Source organism: Nilaparvata lugens, chromosome 11 (genome assembly GCF_014356525.2).
Source record: "Nilaparvata lugens isolate BPH chromosome 11, ASM1435652v1, whole genome shotgun sequence".
In the NCBI taxonomy this organism is placed as follows: Eukaryota; Metazoa; Arthropoda; class Insecta; order Hemiptera; family Delphacidae; genus Nilaparvata; species Nilaparvata lugens.
In genome coordinates this window covers 16,547,327-16,567,463 of record NC_052514.1, presented here as the reverse complement: position 1 = coordinate 16,567,463, position 20,137 = coordinate 16,547,327, and the positions used below count along the sequence as shown (strand labels likewise).

Genomic DNA, 20,137 nt, shown 5'->3' with positions numbered 1-20,137 from the left:
TTTTTTAGTAATTATCCGCCATTTTTTCCGCCATCTTGAATTGAATTTTATTGAATTTCTTATTGTCGGGTCCTCATGGTATAGGGACCTTAAGTTTGAAATTTCAAGTCGATCGGTTAATTAGGAATGGAGTTATCGTGTTCACAGACATACACACACACACACATACACACATACACACACACAGACCAATACCCAAAAATCATGTTTTTGGACTCAGGGGACCTTGAAACGTATAGAAAACTTGAAATTGGGGTACCTTAATTTTTTTTGGAAAGCAATACTTTCCTTACCTATGGTAGTAGGGCAAGGAAAGTAAAAAATCAAAGAGCCTTTTTTGTTTTAGTGATAATGGTGATACTGTGATGAATGTGCAATTTCGACATTGCGAAGAAAGGCAAAATAAGAACAGAATAAAAGAAGTTAATTTTGTTCTTTAAAATGAAGTAAATATTACTGTATAAATTGAAATGGACATGACCTACATAATATTTGGACAATTTAAGACGATATTAGGAAATTGAAGAAGTTTTTGGCAATAGCCTGTTTTTTCTTTTCCGATTACTGTATGTTTTACTTTATCCAATGAATAAATAATTTAATGAAATTATCATGAGTTTGAGAAGTTGTATAAGGAAGTTCATTTCTCAAATTGAGTAACATCATTTTTTAGATTATTTTTCATGTATATTACTTTTATATAAATTATATTGTCTTGTTATATTGTATTTTTTCATACTATTGTACTTCGTGTACGTTGGAAATCAAATAAATTGATAATTGAATAATTAGAATTGTTACAGATAGGTTTTGTGAATGCCAACTAGAACCGACTTTCCATTTCATATTTTTGTGATGTTGCAGCCGGCCTCAGTCCGCGAACCAGCGGTGGTTGCTCAGCCAGGGAAGTCCTACACGCCACTGGGGGCACTTTCCAGTATGCAGCCCCCCGGCCACGGCCACAGGGGGGGCCCTTCGCCCCTGGCTGGCCCCCGTCGGCCTCCGCCCCCGCACCATGCCCCCTGCAGCTCCACCAGTGCGTTCAGCGCCCCGCCGGCTCCGCCGCCCCAGGACCCTGCTTATGTTCATGGTGAGTACGATTTCTGTATATATTATAAAAAAGTATTCTGATTAAAAAGTTCAATTTTCATTACTAAATGACAAAAAACACATAAATTGTGAACTCTTAGAACATAGGCAATCTCTTAATAGAACAGAGGCAATATTTCACAAAGCATTTGCGACAAAACTGGAAATTAGAAAATCAAAGTACCCTTTCCTTTAATTTCCAGTTTAATACTAGTAGATCTCACCAAAAAATTAACATTTATGACAAATGTTAATTGTGACATCTATTAGAATGTTTCCAAAAACATTTCAAAGATAACAAACAATAATTTATTATGCTTTGACGATAAACATTTGCATTCCAGTTAACTTCATGATTATCACACTTCACAATGTTTAAATCATGTGAAGCCTCATCAAACGATCAGAATACCAGTTGTGTGTTGTTTGCGAAATATTACTTTGATCGAGAATAACAAAGATATCTAGGTTTTAGGAGCTCAAGCTGCTTGCGGTTTTTAGAAAAATACTTAATATGTGTCAAATGCTTAGTTTTTGTTAGATTAGATATTTGTTAATTTATGACATCAAATCAAGATTACTTTCAAAGCGAAACTTTGGGTTCATAAGTACCTACTCTAATGTCATCAAGAATTGTTTCCATGATCACCCTCTACCCAAGTTTGCGCTCAAAAGATCTTCCTTCGTGAAAATAACCGTAGATCCCGTAGATGATTTTCATGCAGGCTAACTACGTTTTCCTGGCAATTTCACATCTTGCAATTGTTATGAAGAGCCCAAGACATTCAAGACATATGATGATATTTAGTCCATGATTATAATCCTAGAATAGAAGCTATTACATTTCTACTCGGAATTAGGGAAGTGTTTTTTCCATTGTGATGTATTGCACACGTAGTTGCAATCGTAGTTGCTCCGATTTGTTGTTTCATTGTTCCAATCGAGACATTTGGATAAATTCAATTCAATGAAGATTTACTATTCTGAAAGTTTGCTTATCTTTTTCATGCAAGTACAACTGTCGTACATGTTCTCGTGTATTACGTTGTTTACAATCACTGTTGAACATGATTTATTAATACTCCGACGGTAAGCCCTTGCCACAAAATCATCCGACAGATTTAATATCACTTCCTTAAAACCTTAGTAGGAAAATGAATACTGTTGGTTTGTGGACAGGAAAGCGAAGCACTGTTGAGGATATTAGAATGTGTGAAAACGGTTGAGAGGACTGTTCTCTGCTGTAAATAGAAGAGGAGAGAAGAGCAGCAATGTGGTTTAACTGTTGCATGTCTGTGGTGGCGTGTATTTGCCGAGAAGAGGCTTAATCTGGCCGTTCGCCGTTTTCAATATCACTTTTCTTAGCCGGGAAAATGTTCGCTCGTCTCACTGGCTCCAGGCAACATCTGTCGGTAGTCGCTTGTAAAAACTCGAATGAAATCGATTGCTTCTGCCGCTTTCTTCCACTGAGCCTCTGCCCCTCTGCCCCTCTGACCGTGTTGTGATACGTTCATGCGTCTGCTGTGAAAATTCGTTGGCTTCTTCATGTATCTAGCTGACTTGACCCATTATCAGTACTACAATGTAGCACTCTGTTGGTGTTGTGTAGGCTACAAACTTGGTTGTAGTTGGTTTGTATAGGCTACAAACCAAACTAGAAACGCTTAAAAAAGCCAGGTATAAGAATAGTAAGTTATCTATTTTATTTGAGCATGTACAAAGTTCACTAATGGCTGAGTATACTTCAATAAATGATGCTCATTGTTCATTACAACTAGTTAATTGTTCAGAGTATTCAGTCATCCTGACTCGCAATCAACTATGTATATCGAACCAATAAAATGATTTTGTATCTGTACTGAATAGATAAACAAATGTGAAAATGTACATGACGCTAGTGAGACCAGTTGTAACCTATGGGGCCTTTCTTGAACAAAGATGAAAAAGCATTAGGTCATTTGATAGAAAAATTTATAGAAGAATCTGGGGACCAACATGAGACGGAGGAGTGTGGAGAGCCAGATTTAATAGTGAGATAGACCAGGCGATTAGAGCAGGAAATATGGTGCGTTTCATAAAAGCCATAAGGATTGAATGGCTTGGACACTTAGCCAGAATGAGTGACGAGAGGGTACCATCAAGACTCCTGGAAGAAAGAATGCTTGGAACGAGAAAGAGAGGTCGACCACGGACAAGATGGCTAACGACGCGATTGGAGACCTTCGTGTGCTGGGTGTGGCAAACTGGCGACGGAGTTCACAGGATAGAGAGGAAGGAGACGATGGAGGCGCTATGTTGAGGAGGCCAAAGTCCACCCAGGACTGTAGAGCTGGAAAAAGTGAAGTAAAGTAAGTACTGAATGAATAAAAATACTTGAACATGATATATTGAATAGACCACAACCCATGCAAAACATGCAAAGATGCAGAGCACTTGTCATTTGTTGCAATCTGGGTATACAGTGATATTGTAATTCCACATTCAGTTGTGATACTGTAATACTGTATCATGAAGCTACCATAAAAAATGAAGATTCAATGAGTTGATATTTGAAAGAGCTATGTTTAGATAAGTAGGAATAAGTAGTGTTATATATTCAAGTAGATAAGTGAAATAGAGTTAAGTTGGTTGATAATAGACAGTCATTACACAAATTTTCTATTCTAGGAAATTTTTAAATTACGTTGCAGTTCATATGATCATTTATCAAAAGTTATGAGAATAACTCTTGCTTATTCAACAATTTATTAGTGGTATACGGGGAAATGGATTGCTTGGTGAAATGAAAATATTAAAGATGAAAACTGAAATGTTGCCAGCTTTGCTCTTGGATTCTCTCATTTTACTATTCACTCGCAGAACAACCCTCATGAGAAACTCACGAAATTCAACGGTGGCGAAAAACACTTGATATATTTGCAAAAGCAGGAATCAGTACAGTTCATCAAGTAGTCGGCCATTAAAGCGTAGCGATAGCACTGTTCAAAATGGCAAGTTTTCAATCTATTTGCGGTTGGCGGGAAGTGGGATTTTAAGGGACTAAGTACAGAACTCTCTTCTTGCTATTTAGCAGAACCAGTTGAATAATTGTTTTGGTGGCGACGAGGCATTATCTGAGTTGCAGACAACCGTCGCTGGAGAGCGCTAGTGTAGTTTGCTTCGGCGGCAAATTAATGAAGCGCTATCGCTCTAATGGCGGGCGAAATTTGGCGCGCACTTTTAGCGCGGCAAAAGCTTTAATCTGAAGTCTGTCGTCGGTTAATGCTCGTTTATCACAACTCCTGTTCTCTGTTCTCTGGGCCTTTGCGTTTATCACGCGCCTCATTCCAATGATCATTCAAATTTGAGGTTACTACATTCCTAAAAAAGAAATTCGGGATAACGTAATAGATTATCCAACTGAAGATTCAAGTACAAGTCCTCCGCCATAATATTATATTATCAGGTATTGATTATTTATGTAGTGATTTAAAATCAAATAATAATATTAGGGAAAAGGAAATACTTCTTACCCAACCAAAGATTGACAATTATTTATCATAATATATCACCGAATGTTGTTAATTGATCTAGTGGTTCGATAATAATATTTTTGTATTCATATTTGGGGTAAGATAATACCCACATCATTCAATGAAATTCTTTAACTTATTTGGATAGTTCATGAAATATATATCGTCAGATTCAATAAGGTTTAAAAATGATGAACCTTTAGCAATATATTTCGTATTTCACATTGAATACAATTTTGATCGATTGTTAACGCATTTTTACTCTTGAGAGAATATCTATTCTATTTTATTCCTTATTTATTCTTTTTAACAATGAAGCACAGATCGGGAGAGAAAAACCAAGAATCCCTTGTACTATTTCTCTCCGAAATTTAGGTAACATTAAAAGTCCGAAATGAGGTTATGTCTTCTAGATTTCCACAAAATTCTCAGTCCGAAAATATTTATACAAACCATTCTTTTGAATTTAGATGTTCCACATACCAGAATAATAATAATTTATAACACTCAGCTATTTTTAAAGTAGAGAATATTCACTTATTAGAGAAATTTTTAAACACAAACTGAAAAACAAACATACTACTAATAGCCTAATATAAAGACTATGAAAGTAGGCTATAATAATATATATCAGGGCTCTCCAACCTACGGCCCGCGGGCCGTATCCGGCCCGCGGATGGATTTTGTCCGGCCGAGAGTAGTTATTGCAACAGATTTAAAAAAATATATTTATTCACATTTTTGACAACAAATGTGAGTTCAGTACTCTTCTCTTACTAGCCACTCCATTTGTATGTAATTTGTATGGTTTTGTATGTAAATAAATAAATAAATAAATTTCTTAATTAGTGTAAAATTAGCTGTAAACAAGCAGCTTTTTGGATCCACCTAGAAGTGTCAATTTTTCAAAAAAATGATGTTTGTTAAATCCAAATACAGAGCTTCTTTGTCAGATGAACATTTGTAATCAATTTTAATGATCGGAACCACAAAGTTTGATCCTTTTCAAGGCGGACATTTCAAGTGGAAAACAAATCTTCTCATCAAAAATAAGTATTCTCTTTCAGCTTGGTAACTTTTTTTAAATTCGTATGTTGTCAAGTTTTCTTATTACCTTTTTACACGCAATAAATTGGACTTTGTATTAAAATGAAATGAATTGGTTTGTTTTTTCCTGTGTTTTAATTAAACGTACTTAAAACTCCTCATATTATTTTAATGGAAATATAATAATTTTACACCCCCCAAATCCCCCGTCGTGTTTGTCCCCACAAGTCAAATTCCACGTGCATCCATGCTATTGGCCCTCTAAGCCACCCAAGAATTAACAATGTGGCCCTTGGATAAAAAAGGTTGGAGACCCCTGATATATATTATTGATAATATATATTATCATTCCTCATTTTCGATGACAGAGATCACTGAACGATACTTATTATACGATTAGTTTAATAAGTATTCAATGATTATGATGGAATATAACATAATACCTATTATTATTCCATTTTCTTCAATAGTGTGCTCTGCATCGATCTGTAGCCGCGATTGTGTAGATACGACACGATCAAGCAAGTTTTCCTGCCTGTGCGACAATTTGATTCTAGTAGGGATTGTAGGGAGGATTTTGGCCATCATCGTCGTCATTCAACCACCTCCCACCCCCTTGAAGTGCAGTGCAGTGCAGTACAACCCTCCAACTCCATTCTGTAGCCGTATTTACCTCACTTGGGCTTACCCGGTATTTCCACCTTGGTGCTTCCCTTGAGGCATCTTACCGGAAAGGGTTGCCTCACTGAGGTTGGGTCCTTATCTAGATCCCTTGTCGCGTCTTTTTAACCACTCATACTCCCTCTACTTCCCTTTTTCCATCTCTTCTACTCTTGTCGCCCTCATCCCACTTGAGGACTCTTCTATCCTTCACCTTTCGTCCATTTCATTTCTCTCGTCTCTCATATTCATGATTCTTTACACTCTCTTAAAATCTTTCACTGTTCGTTATTTTTTCGTCTCCCTATTCCAGTTACCTACTCACTTGATTTCTCGTTTCCCTTATTCCTCAAACTCTTCCACGCATCTTTCCTGTCTCATTTTTTACTCCTCTTTTTTCTACTGTTATCCTTTCCATCTCTATCTTTCATCATTTCGACTCCTCACTCACGACCTCTCTTCTCCAGATTGACTCTTTCTCCTTGAGATTTATTCTCTCTCTCTATAATATTGACTCTCACCATGGGTTTGACTATCTCTCTATAATATTGACTCTCTCTCCATATGATTGACTCTCTCTCATTGAGTGACTCTCTGTCCTTGAGATTGACTCTCTCCCTGTTCCATTTTCTCTCTACTCATCTGTCTTAGTAGCTTTAGAAAGTGGGTTTCGATAGTCTCTATCCTTCCTCATTCCTTACACATTCTCACAAATATTCTCTTGTCTTATTTCCTTCTTATCAATGCTCTACTCTCGTCCTTTACTGCTCTATCTTTCCTTTTTTGCTAAGATCTTTATATTTTTTAGACTATTCAATTTGCCATGAACAGTATTGCCAATTATTGTAAATCTATTAATATCATGCATTTTTATTCCTTATAGTATTGTTATCAATCTATTATTTTAAATTCATATATCAATACTTTATTAATTACTATGAATGTCCATTTTCATTACCGAATTGATTTTGAAATGTATCTCTCAATAGGGTTGTCTGGCAGAGAGGCCCTAAAGTTCTTAGCTCCTAACTCCACCCTTGAAGGAAATTATTCAATTCAATTCAACTATCACCTCATTAGTTTTCCTTCGTTACTTAATTTGTTCTTTACCTTCTCTCACTCTCCCACTCCATGAACCTAATCTCTTGTCTTTTATGCCTTATCTTGACTCTCCAACTTCGTTTTACCATAGAGAAACAATAGCATAAGTTGTGTTAAGTTGTCTTACGCTATTGTTTCTCTATGGTTTTATTCTCTTTCTCTCTCCCCCTTTGTCACCTTCCTTCTTAAACTCTCTGATTCCTTCTCATACTTCTCTCTTCTTCACTCTCCGTTCCAACACTACATTTCCATTTCGTATCCCTTTCTCGCTACTTGTCTTTCTATACACTTTTCCATTTTTTTCTTGTCTCTCTTTTCATTTCGTGTCTCTGTCTGTCTTTCTCTCTCTACTTCTCATCAAACCCTATCCCCTCTTTTGATTCTTCCAGTTTTCTTTCTTCTTCTTCTCCCTTTTTCCTCTCCTTTCTTCTAACCCTATCTGATTTTTTCCTCATACTTCACTTTTCTTTTCTCTCTGTTTCAGTAACGCATTTCCTTTTCGTGTCTCTATCTCTCTACTTGTCTTTCTTTCTGCATTCCCTTTCAAACCCCACCATTGCACTGTGGCTTTGTAAGCTGGTTGTTTGCGTCTAGTGGCTCTCTCTCTCTCCTCGTACGCGTAATCCCCGCACAAGTACTCAGCACTCACAAGAGTGTTGATGGGCGCAGTTGCATGGGAGAGGTGTTTGGGGGGGTGAAGAATCCCTAAAGGGGGATTTCCAGTGATGCGTGGTTCTCTGTCCCACTTGACAAATAACCCTTCTGTATCTACTGCTTTGATACAAAAGTAACCCTTCTGTATCCACTGTTCTGATACATTCTCTCTGAGCAATTTTGTCACAAGGAAAATATCGTCTTGTTACGTACACGATGTAGAATCACTTCACTTAGATGGACTACTTTATTCGAATTAATAAGAACAATACAAAAACTTGTAGTACCCTTTTATTGAAAACTTTAAAATATTTTACTTTATTTTATTCTATTTTAATGGTCAAAAGTAGTCGTTGAAATATTTCTTCCTCCACCTCTTGTCTAAAGTACTTACTTTACTCCCTGAAACATAATACTAAAGTGTCACTTTTTCGCTCTCGGTACTAAAAAACAGAAAAACTCCCTAGAGAGGAAAAGTAACTCCATTTAAATAACATGGGAAGCATCTCTATTTTAAAAACTTACATTTTAATAGGTTAGAAGGTCTAAGCTCAGATGAGGAAGCATATAGAGTAGTCGGTCATTGAGCCAACTAAATTCAATACCTCAACCAGATTTGATCAACATATGAAATATATGTTTGTATGCTAAAAGTATTACAAACTTCATATCACTATACTAAAATAATGTATAAATATTTTTTTATATTCCATGCTATTCAAAATACCAGCCAACGAATATTCCTTATTAACCAATCAAATTTGAAACAGGAACTTCATCATAGCTGTACAAGCCAGCTGTTTCTGTTTACTTTTTAGATTATGTTGTAACACATTGTTTGGTCACGTACGTTTTTAAAAATTATTTTATTTGCAGTTGTGTATGTAAAATGTTTTTTCTCCCTCAGGAAAGTTGTTGCCCTCGGCTTCGCCTCGGCCTTCAAACTTTTCCCTCAGGGAGAAAAAACAGCACTTTTCACTCTAGATATACAAATAACTATAAAGTTTTCAATAAAAGGGTACTAAAAGTTTTAATATAGTTTTTATTAATACACGATGTATCTTGTTGTGTACGTCAAATTATCATTATTTCCAATAAGTTTTCACTATCCTTATTCATTCAGTTATATTGGTAGCCAGTCATAATGGAGAGACGCTAAAACGTCAAGTATGAAGATTCATATTCTGATCTGAGAGAGATAAAAGCAGGAGCTCCACAGGGAAGTGTGTTGGGGCCAGTGCTTTACCTTCTCTTCACCAGTGATATTCCAGATCTGGAGGAGAATACTACAGTGACGTTTGCAGACGACACCGCCCTACTAGCAGTCAACAGCGATGTTCATGTTCATACTGCAACAGAAAAGCTCCAGAGATCTGTCAACAAAATACAGGACTGGGCCAGAAGGTGGAGGATGAAACTCAATGAGGGCAAGTCAATTTATGTCAACTTCACCAACAGGAGAGCTGATGATTACCATCCAATCAGCTTAAATAATATCAACATACCACATGCAAATTCTGCTAAATATCTAGGCATGACTCTTGGTGCTAAGCTTCCCTGGAAAGAGCATGTCAAAAAGAAAAAAGATGAGCTCATCGTAAAATACAAGAAATTCTACTGGCTTATTGAAAGAAACACATAACTTTCAATACCACACAAAGTTCTCCTGTACAAACAGATCTTCGAACCTGTCTGGACCTACGGTATCCAACTGTGGGGCTGCACCAAACCGACTAACATCGCCATCATTCAACAATTCCAAAACTTAGTGCTCAGAAACATCGTTGATGCTCGTTGGTATGTATGTGCGGAACAGCGAAATCCATAGAGATCTGGGAGTCAACCTGGTATCCTGTGAGATTCAGCGGTATGCAGAGAGTCATGAAGCACGGCTCCACCAACACAACAACGTCGAGGCAATCCAGCTGCTAGACAACGGAGGATTGGTGCGGAGGCTCAAAAGGAGGAAGTCATTTGAATCAGTGTAGTGCAAGTGGTTTCAAGTGAAAAAGTAGAGCAGTGATTGAGTGAAACAATAGAGTACATAATATTATCATTAGCAGTAAGAGATTCTAGTGAGAGTTTCACTGTATTTTATTTTTATTTAGTAGGTTAGGTTCGATAAAATTTGCTTATTAGTCTCATGACTAGATAGCAATAGTAAATAAAATAAAAAAAATCACACTCTTCAGCTCATTTTTAACTCTACGCAAATGAGGAAACTGAGGAAAAGAGATTAGATTTATTTTGATGGAGATTATGAGTCAGTATATGATGGGTGTCGATCTGTTGATATGAATGACCTTATTAAGGTCATTGTTGAAGCATAGGTCTAATTGAAAGTTTAAAGGAGAAGCTTCGAAGAGATCTCACTGATTTCATCCAGTATGATTTTTCTATTTGAGTCTTATGAAGTGATCAGTAGTCTGATCACAGAGATGATTCGGTGAAAAATTTATAATTTTAGAAAATTTAAGCAAGCTACTGTACTTAAATTTCGTGGAATTAATATGCGCATGATTACTTCTCCGTAGGATTCATTTTCAATTCATTTTTTCGACTATGCAATAATTAATTGTAAGAATTTCATTTCCGAAATGCAATTTCAAGTTTCATTCCAAATCGATGATGAAATCTATGTAACTAAACCATGAATTATGGATGCAATAGAAAAAGCAGCTTTGGATGCACAACACTTGCTGAGTGCATATGCACCCTAGGCATTCATATGCACCATCTCCATTTAACGCTAATCTATGTTTACATGAATATAATATGTCCGCATTTAATATAATGTTTTTCATACCAGATTGAAGCAGCATCTGATTTATCTCCGATTAAACCGAGATAGTGCATATTGCTCTAAGAATATTCATATCGATTTAAACAGGTTGCATTTGCATCCATGCATCCTGCTCCATACTGGAAGTTCCTTGACGGGAAGCTTAGAATACTGTACTGTGAATGAAAGAGTCAAGGGTTCCCATTCCAACATTCCACCTCTATGATTGATTGATTGTTGGTGAAATAAAATGGCACAACCAGTGTGATAAACAAGCATTTGCCACCTGGCTACTGACAAAATGTCGACTGAAGCAGGAAAAAAGGCGGCAAAAACTACGCCCGGCTAGGTAAGGCAAGGTAAGTGCATCACACAGCAACAGAGCTGGCTACTAATCGCAATAGACGTTTGCCGGCAGATGAAGGCACAATTCACAAGTGATTATATCTGTAGATGGTGTGGCTGTGATGTGCAATAGAATGTATAGGTATAGATTGCGTGGTGGCGAACCGTCGAAAATTACCTCAGGGTCACCGGCGTGTTTGATCTTGTAATCTGCCTCTCCGCCAGAGCGCAGCGCGACTGCTCTGGTGTGCGCATGTGCACAACAACCGATTCACTACAGATCTCTCCGCTCCGTTCTTGCCAACTGCGTACCACAAAAATAACAACCCTCCATTCAATTCGAATGCGTAGACAACGTGGTAGAACGCAAATTCACGTGTGACAGTGCAGTGGTTTTGTGTTATCTGCGTAGTGATGTGATAATGTTGATCTAAGATCAAGTGCTTTGTTTATATTTGGCGATGGAATTGTACGCCCTAGTGTATGAGATGTGTTCCATATGAGGAGTTACTTATTTTCGCGGGTCAGTTACTTTTGATCCGTGGTCAGTTATTTCGCCGAATAGTGTGATTTCCTTCACCTCACCCACCCTCTGTCTTGTTTCATGAAAAACCTGAAGATTTGTGTTGTTCAAACAGTGGTTCACATAATTATTTGTTTGTAGCTTTTTGATGAGTGAATTCTATACTTCTTGTGTTTCGATCTAATACGATAACAAAACTTGATCCTTGATCATAAATTGGATTGAGAATAGGTAGAAGTTTTCAACTAAAAAATTTACACATCCATACCTTATTTGGAACATAAATAATTGTACTAGGGATAAATTTGCACTTGTTGAAAGAGTTGAAAGCACGTGGTTCATTCCTCATTCAAGTGTTTGAAGCGAGTGAATGATCAGTGGTTCCTGAGCTATTTGTTTTGTTTTGGTCTCCAGTCACTTGGAAATATGTTTAGTGTTGGAAGTGTTCGATAACAAAATCGAAAATGTTATGTAAAAAGTTCTTGAGATAATGTGTGACGTCGTCTACTTGTTATGAAGAAATACATTTTCTCTGGGAAGTATAGGATACTATGACCAACTATTATGGTAAGTCATGTACTGTCGTTTGTTTTCTTTATGGGAAAATTACTTTACAACTATATACTATATACAACTGTAATAAAAATTCTAAAGATTATACAACGGCACTAAATATGAATTTGTTTTTGGAAATTCATGATTTATTGCAAAGATATCCCAACTTCAACAAAATGTATAATAAAGCCCTGATTGGAAGAATGAAGAATAAATTATCTAGATTCAGATATTCTTTTATTGATCTATTGGATTGAATTATTGACTATGGAATTGATCCTATTAGCATTAGCTTCTGTACAGACTTCAATATTAACTTCATTCTTCATACTATTTATGTGTAATCCACGTAATTGCAGTAAATATTTCTACTGGTTGACCGAGCGAAGTGAGATTCAAGTCGACGGTTTGGCATTTCTGTTTAAATGTTTATATGTTACGCATTTACGGCGAAACGCGATAATAGATTTTCATGAAATTTGACACGTATGTTCCTTTTTGAATTTCGCGTCGAAGTATACATACGGTTTTTTGAAATTTCGCATTTGAAGGAAAATACAAAAGGTAAAGGAGTCTCCTTTGAACGCCTATATTACCGTAAAAATCAGACTTTGGAATAATTATTCATCATAAATCAGCTGTCTAGTGGACTATAATACTACCCGTTCAAAAATATCGAACATCTTGAAAATGTATCTTTCCATCAACGTTAGTAGACAGTTGACTATAATACTACCCGTTCAAAAACATGGAACTTCTTGAAAATGTATCTTTCCATCAACGTTGTATACAGTTGCAGCCAGACCTGATAACAGCGCTTACACTCACATTCCGGGGCGACACGTCACGGTACGATAGGACGGAAAGCTCGATGTTTATTTAGGATTTTTTCTAGACATTTTAAATTGATAAATTATTTATTAATTTTTGAGAAAACATAACAACAGGTCATTGTAACTTACTGAGCGCGAGGTCTACTGTTCACAGAACTACTAGTTATTGCATCTAGGGAAAAATTTTCTGGAGTATTTCATCTGCGGTTTGTCAACAATCTCAATTTTCCTATGGATGACGTGATGCTGATTGGACGAGAAAAGTCACCAGTTGGGAGCCAACGTGGAAAACAAGAAGAGTAGGTCGACAGAAAGCCAGATGGAAGGATGATATCATAAAGACTGCAGGTATAAACTGGATGGAGACGGCGAAAAACAGGCAGAGATGGAAAAACCTGGGGGAGGCCTATGCCCGCTAGTGGACCTAGTTTCCAGAGAAATTAACAAATTTATGTATTGGAAAAGGAAATTATTGTTTTATTATATTCTTCTTTATATTATATTATTCTTTCGATTTCATTAAATTTCACAAACTATCATTTTTCATTTTGCTCGAGGAAGGAAAAAAAATACTCCTGTATAACAGGAGTAAAAACTAATTTTGTACGACTGTACGAACTCTATTTCATTTCAAGATTTATATATGTATTTATATAAAAAAGAAGAATTTCTCTAGTGTATTGAAAACTGAAGATGAATGGTTTGTAATAGATTGTAAATTGTTTTTCTAATGATGTATTGAAAAATGTTGTCTGGAGACTAAATAAAGGCTTTATTTATTTATTATTTATTTCATCTGCAATTAAAAGTGATACCATTCTACAGTTCAATAATCCACTACATTCTAAAGTTGCTTGTTTTCAAAACTTTTTCGACTCTAATCATAGATATTCCTTGACTTTTAACCTTACATCTACTTTTCATATCCTACTGTATTTGATTCGAGATGCGTGGTGTTTGGCGCTCGTATCAAAACACAGCTTCACCACACTTGTTGAGTGGGAGGGATGGATGGTGATATCCCAGGGGGTGTCGGTGGGAGGGAGGGGGTAAAGGTGGGTAGGAGGTGGGAGATGGTGTTGCGTTTGGAAGCATGTGGGTGTTTATAATCCTTTTTCACCCCTGAACTCAATCGGAAATCCCACGATTTTCATGAGCATAGAGAATCCCATGATTTCACACACACCGGAAATCCCATGACACCATCTGTAATCGGAAGCTGTGTAAACTGCATTTATATTTCCAATTGTGAAACATTGAGGCTCTGTTTAAATTGCTTCAAATGTTTACTTTTTTCTACTGATAATACTCAAAAGTTGTTTGCTTTACATTACATACAACTCAGGATTGGTCTGTCATTCATGTTGAATATTAAGTGAGATTTATGAGAATATTATCCGTTGGAGAACCAAAATTCTTCAGTATTAACAATTCAACGACTTCTGATTGGCCTTCTCTCATTGTTTTTGAATATTTAGTGGAATTTGCAAAAGTCATTTCTTGAGGAACCAAAATTCTTTAGTATAATTTCTAGATTCATCGATGGGTGTATGTATTTTTCAATCAATGAGTGGTTGAATGAGCCGCTAATTGAACGATTGGTTGATATTCTGTTTTGAGTCATCCATATCCTGTAGAAACATGATACATATTACAAAAAATATTGCCTTCTCTCGTACATGATGCATTTCTATCAAATGCTTCGGTTTTAGTTTGATTCTTTGAACTTTCCATGTATTGTATTGACGATATCTGATTGGTTGATTTCCTGTTTCGAATCATCCTACAGGAAACATGATACAAAATACAATAAATAATGCTTCCGTTTTTACTTTCCTTGCCCTATTACCATAGGTAAAGAAAGTATTGCTTTCCGAAAAAAATTATGGTACCCCAATTTCCAAATTTCTATACGTTTCAAGGTCACCTGAGTCCAAAAAAAGTGGTGTCTGGGTATTGATTGGTCTGTATGTGTGTGTGTATGAGTGTATGTGCGTCTATGTACACGATATCTCATCTCCCAATTAACGGAATGACTTTAAGTTTAGAACTCAAGGTCCTTCCCCTATAAGGATCCGACACGAACAATTTCGATCAAATGCAATTCAAGATGGCGGCTAAAATGGTGAAAATGTTCAATAACATTTTCACCTAAAAATGAAAATAAGCTGGAAGTTCGATAAAATAAGATTATTCAATTGTTGCCAAGTGTTGATTCTATTAAATCATTCACTATGAAGAGATAGCAGACTTCATGTGTTTGCAGCGTTATTGTCCTTCCACCAGCTGGTTTAGATCTTTAAATATTAATAGTAGACTTGAGAATTGAGATGCGCGTGTACACTAGCGTCAGTTGATCAATTTTCATAACGGCAAGGAAAATTGTGTGAGTGCGCCACACCAGATTTTTATGTGATGAATACATTTCTATTTGCATGGGTTGTAGTTGAATTCCAATTTCCATTATTGAAATTAATATGATGAAAGTATCGTAGAAAACACTAAATTTAATCATTTATCTTATAGAGAACATTCTATAAAAAAATATTTGTATCATTGAAAAGATTCTGAACTACTTGTAACATAGAAAATATTCTATAGTGATAGAAAATAAGTGGCTAAAGAAATACACCAGCATTCTATTCTAACAAACGTATACATCATACTAGTAGTTCTGTGAACAGTAGACCTCACGCAGTATTCTCATCCACAAGTACCTGATTGAAACTATAGACCTTATGGAAATACAGCAATAGACTGGCTTCTCTACACATCTGTGTAATCACTTGTCAGCTGATTTATGATGAATAATTCTATAGTCTGATTTTTATTCCAATATTGGCGTATGAAGGAGGCTCCTTTTTCCTTGTATATACGTCGACGCGAAATTAAAAAAGGAACATACCTGTCAAATTTCATAAAAAAACTATTACCGCGTTTCGCCGTAAATGCGCAACATAAAAACATATAAACATTCAAACATTTAAACATTAAGAGAAATGCCAAACCGTCGACTTGAATCTTCTACCTCACTTCGCTCGGTCAAATAAAACAAGTTTATATTGTGGTCTTTAGACTCTACGCTTGTTCCAGGATTTATTTTAGTCGGTAAAGTGGAAATGAATACTAGTGTCAACCACAACTTATGCTAATTTGTCTCTTCTGTTAATTCTTTATCTTATGATTCACACTTTGATGAGTCAGTTCAATTCCAAGGACAATCATTGTTTTTCAACCAACGAGTGTGATGATGTCTATTACTGAAATAAAGGTCGCTGCTGATTACTCATTGTTGACATATGGGTGCGGTCACACATGCAGCGGATTTGGGAAGCCACAGACCACTGAACTCTATCAAACTTGGGTGGTTGTTATACTGTATCTTTATAGTTTAAGAGCTGCAGTAATATAGGACTTATAGAACTGATTTGAAGTAATCGCAGACGCACTTTTACAGTTGGGGTTTCACTTCAAAATAAGAGCTAAGTGAGGCCTTCTATCACGATGTATACATAACACTAAACCCACCATACAACACACTAGTCAACTCATTATTTACTTATAATTTATCATTCACAGAGAAAATTCTGTTGTACATTTTAAAGGTTAATAGAGCGCAGTGGCTAAAGACCCAGTAACTGGATCTTCAGTATTTTCTCTTTCCAGTTTTTCTTATTTTAATCGCTCGTGTTTCGAGTTTTCAACTATCGACGTGAAATATGGAGCTTATGAGAAAATCTTTGCATTGAAGATGGAAATTTTTTACAAGTGTATCTCTGAATTACTATTTCTAATTCATCGCTGAATTTCTCTTGTCCTGTAGATTCTTGATTAAATTCAAATTTAATAGTAGTTTTCAACTATCGACGTGAAATATGGAGCTTATGAGAAAATATTTGCATTGAAGATGAAAATTTTTTACAAGTGTATCTCTGAATTACTATTTCTAATTCATCGCTGAATTTCTCTTGTCCTGTAGATTCTTGATTAAATTCAAATTTAATAGTAGTTTTCAACTATCGACGTGAAATATGGAGCTTATGAGAAAATATTTGCATTGAAGATGGAAAATTTTTACAAGTGTATCTCTGAATTACAATTTCAAATAATTCATCACTGAATTTCTCTTGTCCTGTAGATTCTTGATTAAATTCTAATTTAATAGTAGTTTTCAACTATCGACGTGAAATATGGAGCTTATGAGAAAATATTTGCATTGAAGATGAAAATTTTTTACAAGTGTATCTCTGAATACTATTTCTAATTCATCGCTGAATTTCTCTTGTCCTGTAGATTCTTGATTAAATTCTAATTGATCTATCATATAAGAAGCAAGAATGAATAGCTATTATTTTCAATTACTGTACTATCCTAACCATTCATTAGCTGTTACAAGATTCCTGTACCTTTGTAAATTGATGAAAATCTTCTCAATTTTCGGTCACCCACATTAGTGGTGTAATTTTGCTATTTGAGCTCTAATTGACAAAAATAATGTTATTGCTAACGTAGTCTCCGTTTGAAATTTTGAAGCTGTAGAAGAAAACAGGTTACCTTTCAAAATATTTGACCATTTTTCATATATTTCAGTTCATGAGTTTTTCAAGGAAAATTGATCGAAAATGCATGAGTTTTCCGAGGAAAATTGAACGAGAATTCATGAGTTTTTAAATTCATGAGTTGATCGAATAAATTTTGTAAGTGAATTTAATGGCTCTAGGGATGGATGAATAATTGATCAGCTAGTTGATAAATCAGTAGTTATTCCTTTTTTGTTGCATTGCATGCATGTGCATGCCTGGGAAACATAAACAGCACATTGACTACGTGATATGGAAACATAACCACAGGTCAATGGACGCATGTTCAACATTTGTTTGCATTTTACATTGCACAAAGTACTCAATTATCTGATAAAACTGTTAATGATACTTTGTCTGCGAACGGAAAACTGTAGGATTCTTGAGAAAATTTTCACTTTCTCTCAAGTGAAAATTTTGACTTGATGATCTTTTTCATTCTGATGAAAGTGTAATAATTATTGAACTACAATATTGTTCATGTGTTTAATGGTGATCATAAAAGGCAACCAATAGCAAACCAATTGGAGAACGATAACCATTTGAAAGGTCAAACTCGCTTATCGATTTCAAAGATCAACTGAACAGTAAACATGTAAACAAGTGAACAATTCAATATGCAAATGTTTAGACGCCGTATGGCTGCAAACCTTGTTGTTTGTCCATTCATTCTCGTATTCCACAGTACACACTATGAGATATACATACAGCTTTACCTCTATGCAGCAGTACAACAACCATAATTTCTACATATTCTCCACTCACACAACTATGAACAATAGATTTTTCATTGAATTCATTTATTAATAGAATATTTGTTCCGGCTCCTAACACTTCCTCACCTTTGACCTGCAAGATTTCCCAACAAAACTAGAGATCGTTATGAAGTATGGATTTTATGGTATCACTTGATGATTGTCTCATATTCAGGAAGTAGTTGTAGTAAGCTTTGTAGTAATTAATAACTTATATGTATTATTAGAATTTGAGGATTTAGGCTGATTGGTTTATACACCATACATGTCAGAGTCTTAATGAGAAATAAATTTGAAAACGACTAATTGTGTTATCACAAGATAACGAAGCATTCCAATTTGATTTGTCTATAACATTATCATGACCTTATTCCTACTTCTATTCTACTCTACTACAACAGTCTCATTGTTAGAAAACTACTAACATATTACGATTATTCCATTGTTGGCAACTTGCTGCTGTTTCTTCAAAACATCCAGCATTACAATAGAATTGGACGTTTGATTTGGATTGTATAACTGAAGAAATGTCAATGATAAGTTTAATATCTGAGAACATGGAAAATTACCGTATGAAATCACTCCACTTATATGGGCTACTCTTTTTCAAATTAATAAAAACAATATAAAAAACTTTTACTACCCTTTATTAAAAACTTTGAAATATTCTAACGACTAGTTTCGACCATAGGTGATTTTTAAGTTAAATGATTAACTTAATAGTTGAGTTATTTTAGCTTGAAAATAACCTATGGTCGAAACTAGTCGTTAAAATTTAAGTTGTTTAGTTTTTAATAAAGGGTACTAAACGTTTTTAACTTATATTGTTTTCACTTTATGAAATATAAATAAAAATTAGAAATCTAAGTACCCTTTTAAAATTGTTTTATCATGACATGTTTCGGCTACATAATGCCACATTATCAAGTGATTTAAGAGTAGCCCTAAAGAAAAAGAGACAATTTACTGTATGAAATACAAGAGTCATAGTGGGAGAAAATCAATTATCAATCAATCAATCAATAGTTTATTTTTCCTTCATACAATGCATACATGAATGTATAATTACATAAATACAATTGACAATTAACAAAATAAGTTGAAAGTAAAATAGTATTATTATTAAATACGGAAAGTCCCTGAAAAGGTTAAAAACCTGAGCGTAGGGGCTGAGTGTTATTACTAAAAGTATGACGGGTATGAAATAATTACGGAATGTCCATTAGAACAGACAACATTGTCAGTATGTTTGAATTAGGTCTACAAAAAATGTATTATTATATTCTACTTATTCTACCATTGTATTTTTCTTATACAGTTACTAGTAGGTAATACAGTTGCAAATTACATGTAGTCTAACACACCAGTATCAATAATATTACTTAGTCAATATTGATAGAACATTATTTAATATGTTGATATGCTGAAAAAAACAAGGCACCGCTATGAACCTGTATGAACCTTTTTGTAAGTCACACCCTTAAAATAAGAATCACGTTGTACTATCCATTGTACTGAACCATCAAAAACCTCCAACCTTAATAGGATCATTTCTTCCTATTATGGCTCGTGTTTCAGGGGTACCAGCAACAATATACCTCTCACCACACTAGTGTGAGGTTGTGTTGGTGAAATTGAGGTTAGTCTAGGTCAGGTTGGAAAGGGTTGAAAACACTCACCCAACCCACTCAAATGTGAAGT

At 35.3% G+C, this 20,137-nt stretch overlaps 2 protein-coding genes across 3 annotated transcripts in view; both read left to right on the top strand.

The window, feature by feature from the left end:
* LOC120353648 overlaps nt 1-20,137 on the top strand; it is a 516,732-nt gene that overhangs the window by 198,858 nt on the left and 297,737 nt on the right. The window lies entirely within an intron of this gene.
* The window catches only part of LOC111053713, a 431,544-nt gene that overhangs the window by 141,012 nt on the left and 270,395 nt on the right, over nt 1-20,137 (top strand). For both annotated transcript variants that reach the window (XM_039437697.1, XM_039437698.1), the window contains one exon: nt 865-1,090. In XM_039437697.1, the coding sequence (XP_039293631.1) occupies nt 865-1,090 (226 nt within the window). The remainder of the gene's footprint in view (nt 1-864; nt 1,091-20,137) is intronic.